This window comes from Rhamphochromis longiceps, linkage group LG12 (genome assembly GCF_057381845.1).
Source record: "Rhamphochromis longiceps isolate RC_006_pf linkage group LG12, R_longiceps_female_GT1.1, whole genome shotgun sequence".
Lineage (NCBI taxonomy): Eukaryota > Metazoa > Chordata > Actinopteri > Cichliformes > Cichlidae > Rhamphochromis > Rhamphochromis longiceps.
In genome coordinates, this window is record NC_140568.1 from 8,034,422 (window position 1) to 8,047,448 (window position 13,027).

At 39.8% G+C, this 13,027-nt stretch overlaps 1 protein-coding gene and 2 long non-coding RNA genes across 3 annotated transcripts in view; 2 read left to right on the forward strand and 1 right to left on the reverse strand.

Annotated features, from left to right (window-relative positions):
• The first annotated feature begins 1,814 nt into the window (after positions 1 to 1,814).
• LOC146656793 (uncharacterized) lies at positions 1,815 to 4,902 on the forward strand. Its single transcript, XR_014914182.1, has 3 exons — positions 1,815 to 1,954; positions 2,064 to 2,271; positions 3,250 to 4,902. It is a non-coding gene; the product is annotated as an uncharacterized LOC146656793 (long non-coding RNA).
• A 2,087-nt stretch (positions 4,903 to 6,989) lies between these two features.
• LOC146656794 (uncharacterized) lies at positions 6,990 to 9,133 on the reverse strand. Its single transcript, XM_085425853.1, has 4 exons — positions 8,016 to 9,133; positions 7,554 to 7,870; positions 7,160 to 7,345; positions 6,990 to 7,066 (listed from the first exon to the last, which is right to left on the reverse strand). The coding sequence occupies exons 1-4, from the start codon at positions 8,651 to 8,653 to the stop codon at positions 6,990 to 6,992; spliced, it is 1,218 nt and encodes a 405-aa protein (XP_085281979.1). The 5' UTR covers positions 8,654 to 9,133.
• A 3,603-nt stretch (positions 9,134 to 12,736) lies between these two features.
• The window catches only part of LOC146656795 (uncharacterized), a 2,726-nt gene continuing 2,435 nt past the window's right edge, over positions 12,737 to 13,027 (forward strand). The window contains exon 1 of the long non-coding RNA XR_014913967.1: positions 12,737 to 13,027. This exon is cut by the window's right edge and continues 613 nt beyond it. This is a non-coding gene — a long non-coding RNA (uncharacterized LOC146656795).

Here is a 13,027-nt window from a genome sequence, read left to right on the forward strand (position 1 = left end):
CAGGTAAGCGCATGGTCCCTCCTGCTAGCCCTCAATGTCTACCGGTATGTGTATTTAACCTTGAGAGCACTTTGTTACTAGCGGCCTGTCACAAAAACACATTTTGTATAGTGTTTTTTTTATTATCTTGTTAATAAAATGTATACAAATGTGTGTGATTAATCACAATGTGTTAGTGTGTAATCACCCTGAGACATGCATGCCTGTCTGTAAGAGTCAGATCTAAAGCCACTTGTGATTTGGAGATGCAGCCTGCAGATTCTGTCCAGATTATCCCAGCTCTCTTCACTATATATCCAGGCTTCACTTATCAAATCTGTAAAATTCAAGGCTGGTCCTTAAAAGTTCCCAACAATGCAAAAACTGCATAGCCACACAAGTCCCAGCGTTTCCCACCGCAGCAGCTGTGAAACGAAAGAGGAGAAAGGATGAATGAGTGTTTGCTTATCGGCTCTCCGCTCTCCCCCAAGCTGGCGTTGTTCTTGGTAGCCATGACAACGGAGATAGTCCCAGCTTTGTAAATACAGGCCCCAACACCCCAAAAAAGAAAAGAAAAGGATTGGGATTCCCTGCGCAGACCAGGAATCCCCCTAGCAGACTGAAGACACAGATAGGACCTGAACTCAGTGAGTGTGTTCGAGCCGAGGCTCGAACCAGGGCCTGTCTGTGCTTCAAGTTGCCAGGGGCCGGCAAGTGTTCTGCGCCACCTGCCCGCCGTGGAAGCCGTGCAAATTTGCTATATTTGACTTCTCTGAATATAAATTATTTTTGAAAAGGAAAACTAATAATTTTAATGTGAGGCAAAACATGTATGGTGCTCGATAAAGATGACACGCCGACTCACTTCTTCTTCTTTCTTTTTTTTGCAAAGTTTGTTTTCATATTAAACCAGTGTCAGTGACGTCATTCTATGCGACTACCACAGTAAAGGAAAAGCCTGGATCTGTACATCTTTTTCTTTTATTTTTGTTGTCTAAAACACAAAAATCGCGAAACAGTCAGCTCACAAAGTTGCAGGTTGGTGGCAATTTGGCAGAACAGCCAATGACTTAAAACATTTAAGTGCATATATCTTGCCACAAGACATGTGCGCTAAGCTAGCCAAATTAGTTTCTGTTAGCGAATCAAGTTCAAGCTCCTCACATATCATCATCCAGGGTACAGTCATATGCTCATGAGGAGATCCCACGCAGGTAACACTACGGCAGTGCAACAAGTTAAATATGCACACATTTTAAGCTATTTCCTAATATCTAACCATTATGATCAATGTTTGCCTGCAACCGACACAACCAACACAAATGTCATTGAAAAAAACAAAACCCTGTGATCACATGTTTCTGTTTTTCTAGAACAGAAGAAGCACAATTTAAAAAGCCAGTAGTAATAAACCTTTGTTGTTACTGCATGATTCGAATGAAGTACCTGAAGTCTGGCTGGAATAAGAAGTGGTAATCTGTGTACTGTGCTAGTGATCTGCATAATTCACCTCATCTGTTTGGATGGCAGAAGTCGGCTAACTACACAGCTAATTTCATCAGGCTGCTAATGAAACATCTAAAATGATAGATGGTTAACTACACAACGGAAGTAACAGCATTACAATCACTTGATTTAATTACATTTCCCCCCCAAACTTTTGATCCAAATTAGCAAAGTACTGCAGCCATCTGAACCTTCTAGGTGTTACATGTTACAGTGTTCCACTCTGGCCAGCTTTGAAAATGGAAAACTCTTTGCGTGGTTTACTCGGTTCTGTAAATAAGGCTCCTTTCATTTGTGAGACTGTATTCCACAGCCAGTTGTCTTCTCTCCCCTTTGGTCCGCCCTTACAAGGTGAAGGTGCTGCCCACCCATGATACCAGCAAGGTGCGTGCAAGTGGATCCGGCCTTAACACCACTGGAGCGCCCACCTCTCTGCCAGTGAAGGTCACCATTGATGCCAAAGATGCAGGTGAGGGACTGCTGGCAGTGCAGATCACTGTGAGTGCATGAACGTGGACCACACAATAATGTATTCAAAGCATTGATATTTAGGTAACAGTTTTTGTTTTCTCCTGAAGGACCCAGAGGGGAAGCCCAAGAAGCAGATATCTGTGACAGCCATGATGGGACCTACCTGGTGTTTTATGTGCCAGACATGACTGACAGATACACCACTCTCATTAAGTACGGAGGAGACAAGATCCCTTATTCACCCTACTGAATCAGGGCTCTGCCCACCGGAGATGCCAGCAAGTGCACTGTCACTGAATGTTGTCCAGTGGCCAGGTAGGACTCACTTCCTTGGTTGCTTATACACTTTTAGTTTTCTTTGAAAACGGCCCTTTAAGTCACTTGATCCATGACTTGAGCGAGCACTCTCCATTTGTTCATTTGATAGTTATTGTAGAAAAGATAAGAAATGATGCTTTAGTCTTTTTGTAAATTATAGTCAAACATACAATAAACTGAGGTATTCCCTTTGGTTAACAGAGCAATCCGATAATAAAAGTGGACAAAGCACATCGAGTTGCCACAAATATCTTTGTATATTACGCAGTGGGGCAAAAAATGAGGTGACCAAATACTTCTTTTCCACCATAATTTGCAAATCAGTTCTTTAAAACTCAGACAAGTTAGAGGTATACCTATGATGAAAATGACAGGCCTCTCTCATATTTTTAAGTGGGAGAACTTGCACAATTGGTGGCTGACTAAATACTTTTTTGCCCCACTGTATTTGATCCTGTCTCCCTCAATACTATTTAATATCTAAATGCTTGATTCATCATATTATAACAAATGTGCTGTTGTAGCTACTGACAGTGAGTTTGATTCCATTTTTTCCATCTACCAAAGAGAAATAATATCTCTTAGTGGCAGGTGGATCACACGTTGATTCTAACACTTTGCATATGACTGGGTAGGATGAGCATTTTATAAGCGCTTGTGTGGTTTTTGTTTATTTAAGGAAATACATCAGTTTCCCTTGTATTTTAAATTTGAGTGAAGATCCTAAATTGGCCCCCACTCTTCACTTTGAGAAAAGGCTAATCTGTCTTATCCCCACATGAGCACAGTCAGATATAATACAGGCTTTCACTCAGGAGCAGGAAGGCTAAAGGCTGTTTAATGTTTGATCTAACTGTGTCAGACATTTGCGTTCTCACGTGCATGGACAATATCTTGAAAACTTCAGAGCTGCAGTGCATGTGTAAAAGTGGTTAGAAAGCAGTGCTTTAACACAGGTTTTGTCTCTTTGCGTAGCTGCTCGGTCCATCCAGACTCCCCTCGATATACAACAGTGATGCCAGCAACTCAAATACAAGCTCTCTCCAAGTGATTCCTTCATCATCAACATCTGCATCCATGATCCATTAGCTCAACAGCAACATCTGTCAGCTGTGCATCCAACTCGGGGGAATCGCCTGCTGTGCTCAGCCAGTGGGCCGCAATTTCTGTGCCTTGTTGATGGCCTCGCTGTATCCTGTGCTGGAGAAAGCTGGTGAGGAGACACTGCTGGTGAGCCAGGCGGCGCTGAGCTCCATGTAGGACATCAGTAAGGCCTGTGGATACACTTCCCTCAAGGAACTGATCAATGAGAACTCTGACTACCTGCTTAATGACATATCACTCAACCTTCAGAGGCTCAGCCAGCATCCACAGGTAGTTATGAGGTGTTTTTGTTTTTAGCCCAGAATGGACACAGAAATGAGTGCTGGAGGGTTTACCCGATTTCCTTCTTTGTCTGCTTAAGCCTGTGCGTCCCTTTCAGTAAGTGATTTGAATCCACCTGACATTCAGAAGGTCGTGGTAGAGCATATCGTACGAAGGCAAGATGTCAAACACATCCAGTCCCAGGTTAGACTCCGTACCTTCTCCGGTAAGGTTCCCAGACCTAACAACAAAACTGATTATGACACGTGGCGCACACAAATTAACCTGCTCCAAAATGACCCCAGCATGTCCCCGCTGCAAATATCCAGAAAGATCCATGAGAGCCTGCTCCCACCAGCAGCTGATATAGTTAAAATGTGTGACTCACAGGTGCTATAGCGTACGGCCACAGCTTCACTCTGAGCTCCATCTCCATAGAGTGCAGACAGTGATATCTGATACTCCTTAAGACACAGGACAACAGTTTATTGAGATATTGTATTTTTTATTTCATAATATGTACTCCAACAACTCAATAGTTCTTCCCCACCTGCCTCAGGTCGCCTCCACTTAGGGAGATCCACTTAATGAGGTAAGAAACATCATCATCATCTGCAGCTTCCCAGCGCACCGTGATGTCACTGTCTGAGAAATTAGTTATCCTAAGGTCTGAAGGAGGAGGCACCTTCACTAGAAGAAAAGAATAATGTGTATGGGAATTTTTTAAAAATGGGAAAGCTACATCTTTATATCTTTCATTATTAATAACATTTACAGTACTGTGCAAAAGTCATGAGCCACACGCTGAAGTATTTCATTGGACATTATCTGTTTTTTCCAATCCTTTTTAATCCAGTTCTTGTACCTGACCATTTTCTGAGTAATGTTTTTTGTTTGTTTGTTTGTGTAAACACTTGTTTGTTTGTTTGTTTGTTTGTTTGTTTGTGTAAACACTTTGCACTGACCATTATTGGAGAATTAAAAAGCACCTAATTCAAGGAATATGTGTACACATAACAGAAAACTTGGGAAAGAACCAATTTGAAATCTTTAAGCACTTTGTTACTAGCGGCCTGTCACAAAAACACATTTTGTATAGTGTTTTTTTTTAATCTTGTTAATAAAATGTATACAAATGTGTGTGATTAATCACAATGTGTTAGTGTGTAATCACCCTGAGACATGCATGCCTGTCTGTAAGAGTCAGATCTAAAGCCACTTCTTTTTTTCTTTTTTTCTTTTTTTTTTGCCTGTCCCGTTTGGCTCTTTTGCCATCAGAATTGTTGTCTAAAGGCAAAGAAAGATGCCCAAGCAAGCTTTGAAATAATATGTTACAAAAGTGTGAAACTGCGACATGAAATTTGATTTGAAAATGAAATTCATCCTGATCAGGAGCTGTTATGATCTAAATGGTGTTCTAGATCCAGTAAGCATTCATTCAACTTGTATGCAGCAAAATTAAAAATAAGTTACCACATGTTGTTTTTTAATTTGGTAAATAATTGATAAAATGTTAAAAGTACTGGTCGTACCTTAGCCACATGTTTTTTCTGTGTCCTGAGCTACAAGGTTTCTGGACAGGGTATTTTGCTATTATGTCAACTGTTCTTGGGGTAACTCTTCATCCTTGTCCTCTGATTGCTGTATTTGGGATTCCTGTTCGCTCACTTACACTTGATTCCACACAAAAGGATATTATAGCCTTCACATCCCTATTAGCGAGACGTCTAATATTGTTGCATTGGAAGTCTGTTAAGTATCCTACTGTTTCCCGGTGGCTTGAAGATGTCATGTTTTTTTTAAAACTTGAAAAAATTAAATATACGTTGAGAGGTTGCACAGCCAAATTTTTTCACAAGTGGCAACCCTTTATCTCTTATTTTGCTAGTCTAGAGGTATTGCCTGTTTAAATCTACTTTTGTTACTGTTATATTCCTCTAATATGTTTGATGGTTGTGTTGATCTGTGCGGGACTGGGGGGCGTTGTGGTTTGTTTGTTCATATATATATATATATATATATATATATATATATATATATATATATATATATATATATATATACATATATATATATATATAGCACTTCAGATACTGCAGGAGTCTGACTCCGTCTGTCTTTTCTTTATATATATATATATATATATATATATATATATATATATATATATATATATATATATATATATATATATATATATATATACATATATATACACATACATATATATACACATACATATATATATACACACACACACACACTTAGGAAAATGAAGAAAGGTTGACTGTATTTCGGTAACTACTTACAGAAAAAGATTGATGAGCAGAAAAAAAGAAACAAACTTTAATTGTTTCTGATTAGAAGCTGTACAATCCGGACTGACTTTAACAAATGTGCTATAGGCTCACCTGGAAAATAGTGAGCTTTAAAAGACTGATTTTGTTCCAAAGGCTTGCACAGACCTCAACCAATCCTAAGGCTAATTAGCACGGCTAGAATTTTAAAAACATTTGTTAAATGATGTCATTGCTAACATATACCTGTTTTAGAGCATGGTGAGTAGCGAGAATGCAAAGTTATTGTTACCTCTAAAAAGAAAAATGTGAAGATGTGATATTAGCATGAGCTATATAGTATCTCCAAAAGTTGATTCTGTTCATCTGGACTTTACGTTTTGTGGGAAAAACGTTTCGTCACTCATCCAATTGACTTCTTCAGTCTCAGCTGACTGCAGGTTTCCCCAATCTTATAAACAGTGCATGTATATGGTTACCTGCCCCCTTGCAAAACTTTGCTAGACCCGTCCCTGCACAGTTACCAGCTGTCAGTAAAAAAGGATCCTGATGTTATTTGTCTCTCAGAAACAGTTCATAACTTCCCTTCAACTTATTCATGTCACCTAAAAGGTAAACCTGTTTCTCCATCACCTGTTCAGCTCTGATGATTCAGTAAGGACATCTCCTGGTTTCATCTTCACGTTTCCCTCTCACCATATATCCAAACCGATATCATGACCAGCAGCTGTTACAGCTGTGGCTCCAGCCAACATCAGCTGATACTAGAAAGTAATATTAAATAAATTCTAATAGCAGCTGATCAAGTTTTAACCTGCTGCTGTTGTTTAGAGCGACCACCGCTGGTTTCCTCTTTCTGGCTCGAAATGCGCGATAAACAAACAAGAGAGAAAAGCGATCAGCTGATCATTGATCAGTTTCATCATTTAAGTAGCAACAGGAGAGAGAGGGAGAGAGAATGGGAGAAGAAGAGGCAGCTGGCCACGTAAAGACACAGAAGAACTCCAGCTTTGTGTATTTTTTTTTCATTCAAGCTGGACATTCAAGCACACTTTACTTTCTGAACCTTTTGTTCAGTTTCAGCAAGAGCTGGTTTTCTAAATTAACAGAGGCAATCCGACTTCGTTTGGCTGTGAAGAGTAGACCAGCACAGCTAAAAAGTCGTTCACACGCAGCAGAAGCAGGCAGAGCTGTCTTCAGTTTAAGAGAGAGGTTTTTGATACCTGAGAAGGAGTGCAGCAGCTCCATGGTGTCTGTGGCACAAGCAAGGTAACCATCAAGCTCAACTGCACTTTGCAGCCTTCTGGAGATTGGTCTGGAGAAGAATTCATCTTCATCAGATGACTCTCTTTGCTGATCCTCACTCTCATGCTCTGTCGTTTCAAGATGTTGTTTGATGTATGTCAAGGCTGTAATTGCAAGTAGATAACACAATTTTGTTATTTAAATTTCAGTGATTATTCCTGAACACAAATTTAAAAACGGCAAATTCTCAAAAAGGATTGTTTAGTATTCGGGACAGACCATCAATAACTTACAATGTATTAGGTGAAATACTCACTTAAGCATGTGTTCAAATGTAAAAATACACAAAAATGGGATCACATGAATCCTTACCAGCCTCTGTTACATCTGCTCTGTCAGTCCAGGAAGTCTTGAACTTGGGTAAGAGGACTGCAGCTGCAGCCAACTCTGGATCCTCCATCATCGCTCCAAAACGCTTTTGAAGGCCATTTTGCAGGACTCTGATGAGTGGCACGCATGTCTTGCTTGATGTCTCCAGCCTGCTAAGTTTGAACAGTAGTTGTTGGATTACTGGCAGGAGCCATCCCATAAAGGAAGTGGACTCAGACTGAAGAATGTTTGAAGCTTTCACCAGTGGCTTCATGGTGGTACAGTACTCCCTAAGGAATGCAACTTCTGCAGGACTCAACCTGTAAGACACAACAACAAAACCCACCATGACTATAACAGGGATCTTCTGATTTAATATTAAGAGTCTGCTCACGTTTTTAACCATCCATTAAGGAAAATTCACAAGATTTGCAACCATATTGGTAGGTGTCCAATTTTACTCACATTTTCACCTTGAACTCCTCACAAATGCTCCTGATGGCATTTTCCCCCTTCTCATCAATGATGCGTATTATCCTTTCAATGGCAAGGTAGGTTGAATTCCATTGTGTTGCATTGGGACGAATGATCTGTAGCTCACACTTGTCCTCTACCACTTCATTAGCCAAATGAGATCGGCCAGTTTTGTTCCAAATGGCCTGGCATTTTGCAAAGCATGCACGGGAGAGCCTCTCGTAGGTTTCATTCATGCTCTCTGCTAGGGCAGCATCAGATGTTGCCACAAGGTTTAGCAGGTGACATGCACATCGCTGATGAGACGGGAGTTGATACTCCAAACCAGAGTCTTCATCAAGAATTGCACTTGCCTCATGGTAGTCAATATGGTCAGTCAGGTCAATAGTTTCTGGGTCTGTTTCATCTTCAGCTTCATCTGCATCATTTTGTGCCCCAAACAGTGGATCCAACTTTGTCAAGGCCTTCCACATATCAGTTGTGGTTCTTACAACTTTGCCTCTAATCTTGTATTGGCAATGGATATCATCAAGCGCACCAGCAAGCATGTCAAATGTGTGAGACCCTCTCAATCTTTTGCATGCTGGTGCTACAGATCTTCTTTCCAGGGACTCTTCCTCCAATGGCATGTGACTCCAAGGTAACTTTTCTGATGAGCTGACCAACAATCAGTAGTGGTAGCAACAAATTTGACTTTATCCAATGCTGCAACCAAAGTCATCTTCATGTGATCAGCAGCTTCACAGATTCTGGCACGGACAGTGGGTCTGGAGAGGACTTTGGCTTGAGGTTGTAATGTGGTAACCAATTCTTTGAAAGATGGCTGTTCTACCACTGCAAATGGCTGTAGACCCTCACATATGAAATTGATGACAAGCATGTCAACAGTTGCTTGTGGAACATGTTTGTTTGCAGCTCTCAACATCAGGTCTGGTAACTTGGCTTGTGTATTTGCTGAGAGCTTGTTTGGTGTGGCTGTGGCCTTTCGCTGACGAGATGTTGATGCCACAGTGATATTGTACTGCTCAATCTTCGATGGATGTTTCCTCTGTAGAGATAAATATTATCATACGTCAGGTTCATACATTACTTCATAACATCACTGTGATTAACACTACAGGAAAACATTTTTAAAACATCATTCAACTAGACATGAGCTAATCTTTGATTGTTTAGCATAGTATAAAAGAGTGGTGAATTTGGTCAAATCTTGCAGATATATTGCTGTATTTATTTACAAATGTAAACCAATTTTGAACGATCATTGCGAAAAACATGAATTTCTGTATACATTCCAAGTTCTGTAATCTGTATACTATCTGTAAAAAGAGTATCGACCAATGTATCAGTATCTAAATTTTTAAGTCCTTTTTATCAGTATCACCCTAAAGTTTTCAGTATTAGTCAGGTTCTAAAAATACTAAGAGAGCAAAATATGTGTATATAGCAAATGTAATTTAAGGAAAGGGATCACATACACAAAAATGCTGCCCATACAGCTAACAAATAAAAACAATCCACATTATGTTCTTTAAAAAAAAATATCATATTGGGAAACATATAACCCTACTGATTAAAACCCACGTCACTATGATAGACCTATATCAGGCCAATCCGGTTGTTCAGTGATGACGCCACGAATCCTACTTCCGGGTCTAAAGTAGTCTGCGTTTAATATGGCTTTTGTGTTGTTAACATGTTTAATGTTATGTATTTTCTTCTATTTGATCTCAAAAGAAAGGGAGGTCAACAGGGATCACTGACTGTCAGTGATCCCTGTTGACCTCCCTCGGCTTTTATTACCGCTAATCATTTATTTAAGCTCAGTTTTTAAAACCTTAGGATGTAACTACAGCCCAGCCCATGCAGCAGTATATGAATGACTAACCTCGTATTTTGGATGGATTATCTCAGTTGTTCTCCTCGCGTATAGGTGTAACGGAGAAACAGCCAATCAAATCGCAGCTTTTCGGGCATTGGAAAAAAATGGGGTTTTTTTTACACTGAACTGTCTGAGCGCGGGTTCGAGTCCTGGTTGGGACAAAGGTTGTGTTACATTATCAAAAGTTAAACACCATTTTCAATTTACTTATTGTGGATAACATTTATTTTTCACTTTGCTTTTAATTTTTATTTCATTATCATTTTATTTAGATTATATAGTGTTATGGCCTGTGGAGCAATTTTTCTGCATTACGTACCTATACTGTCATAACTCAGACTGTATCATGACAGTCTTGAGATGATACATACCAGACATATAGTCTACAATTATGCAGACATCCAACTTTTAATAAAAAGACTAAAGCTAAAACTATAATACAGATACATTCTGATGACATAGAAAATGATGCTTATACATAATTTAAACAAGGCATGTCTGTAATAAGTCATCTGTCTGCTTCCTGGTGGCTGTTAGTTTATATCTATTCATTTTCCAGCACAAACTCAGTACTGACATCATTACTTTATTCCAGTCATGCTCTTGCCAGCCTCCACTCTGCATGCTTTAAATCTGTTGCTCTTCTGCTTCTACCATTCTGTGTTTCAGATCCTCAGCTATGCAGCCCGCCTCCTCTCCTTTCTCCTCCTCACCGTGGTCACTCAGAACCCTGTCCCAGCCTCCATCTTCATCACTACCAGCATTTTGACTCTGGGGTGTGGCTTATGCAAAATCCTGTCACTGCTGAGATTTCTTCTGCTATGATGGGTCATTGGAGTCTAACTGCCTAACAGTTACATTTATTTCTGTATCTCAATAAATCATGTTCGGTTTTTCCACATGATCTCTCCTTATTGAACTGCTTTGGTAGATAAGCTTCAAGCCAGAAAGCAACAATACCTAAACCAAAAATATTATCATCAGAAGTGAGAAAGTGTCTGGACTATCTCCAGCTGTGTTGCATGTATTAAAGATAACTTCAGACACTGTCTGGTTGTCATGTCTGAAACAGGCTGTATAGTCACACAGATAAAAGACAGCAGTCATGTTTCTAATATTACAAATCAACCAGAAAGATTATAAAGATAAAAGCTGTGAGACCCCACTAGAGAAAGGATGGCTTGTTATCATTACATGAAGTGATTTAGAAATAATATGTAAGCTTTCAGGGCTGCACTCATAGCTTTTTAAAACTGATTACCTGATGGTGAGCACACACAGGTATATAAACATACAGGTGAACTCTAAGAGGTTATAAAGAAGAGAGCTGTGCTGCTATTTTTACAGAACACAATTTATTCACATCTTTATATTTACAATCAGTTTTTATTTATATAAACAAAATAAACATTACAAAAGTAGAACAAAACTATCTTATGTACAATATCAACAGTTTCTCCCCTATTTCCTCTTTTCTTCCACCCATCTTTGTCTCTCTGCCTCGTAGAAAGGAGACTCCTGAATCTCCTTCCAGGTGCTCTTGGCTCGTGAGCCAAAGCCAACCAGCTGATCATCCTCAGAGGCTTCTGCAGCAACACTCACTCTGCTGGTCTTGCAGTTCAGAAGAGTCTTTATCTCTGTAAAGCTGAGGGCATACTGTACAAATGAATGCAAGCTCTCCTTGCCATGCCCTTCTTCCACAGAGGTCCCTGCAGCCTCTTCCTTCTGGAGATCTTTGATCAGGTACATGGTGTACCCGACATCATTCCCCAGAAGCCACCGGAAAGATTTCCCTTTATACTTTCCAAACTGCAGAATGTACTCTCCCTGCACTTCCTTCATGTCAGACTCATCCCCTCCTCTCTGATAGATGACAGTCAGAGCATTCTGATGTACAACATCATCCCTCACAGGTGCAGACTTGTCCTGCAGTTTGGGGTCATTTTTAATCCGTCGAGCTTCTTTTGACGGGTCCTGGAGAAGGTATCCAAGTGGCCCCTTGCGGAACAACCACAGAGATTTTCCCTGGATATGGCGCAACTTTCTTCTGCATCTTGACAAGCAGTGAAAAAATAAACAATTATATTAAACAAAATTGATTCCAAACACAAACAAAGACATTTCAGGTTATAATCTTGCTGCTGGGTTTACACAGCAGGATGCAGGAGAACAATAACGAGACTCAATTTGAAAGAACATTGACAACATTTGGGATAAAAGTGTTTTTTCCTCCAGGTATAACAAACTGTTCTGTCTGTAAATAAAAACCTTTCATGGTTGAATGATTATTGGCATATCTGCAAAATTTGTGGTAACTGCTTAGTAGTCATGGCACATAAGAATTGCTGGTAGATTAACAACATATATGTATTTAAGCTATCGTGTTTATTCATACACGAGTGGGCATTGCTCATGTTAGAGATATCAAAACAGATTTTCGCATTGATAAGGTGACTGACCATTACAACATGAAAGCAATACATTTTCTTTTAAAGCAGGTTCAGTCATTTAGCATGTCATCTCATAACAAGACACTTATTGGTTATTTAATTGTACCACATTATAGTAATGTCAGTGTCACAGCAGTCGGAAACCTACAAAGTTTATTTAATGGCAAAACACGTCAATGAAACACGTAATTTATTTAAGGATCACGTTCATTCATTTTTTACCGTGCCACTTTACAACAGCAGATAAACTCCCACCGTCTTTAACTGAGCGATGGATGCTTCGTAAATGCAATCGCAACACGCCTATTACCTGTAATATACACCTGTAAATGTATTCTGTTTGGTTTACTGTTATTTCAAACGACGTTTCTTACCTTTGATCAATGAATGAGGAGCGTTGGGATGTGTTGCGAGCGTTGAGTTACTTGTTTTCTCTCCCGAAACGTAAAAGAGGAGATTTTTTAAAAGTGCCGCCGCATCTCAAACTCGTTACAGCGCCGGAAGACCGTAGTGGCCAAAAATATATTACATCCGTAGTGGTTTAGCACTACCATAGAGAATGAATGGGAAACGGTTTAGGCCGTTTAGCTAAACAATCCCAGGCTCCCGCGCGACAAACGTCACTGCTGTTTAGTTTTCTGTCTTCATTTATGTTGGAAGTGATAGCAGAG

Excerpts from the sequence above, each read along its gene's own strand:
- LOC146656794 (XM_085425853.1), bottom strand. The coding sequence starts at position 8,653 with ATGCCATTGGAGGAAGAGTCCCTGGAAAGAAGATCTGTAGCACCAGCA. Across the intron at positions 7,871-8,015 it reads GAGGAGTTCAAGGTGAAAAT|GTTGAGTCCTGCAGAAGTTG; the intron begins GTGAGTAAAATT and ends TGTGTCTTACAG. Across the intron at positions 7,346-7,553 it reads AGCAGATGTAACAGAGGCTG|CCTTGACATACATCAAACAA; the intron begins GTAAGGATTCAT and ends TTGCAATTACAG.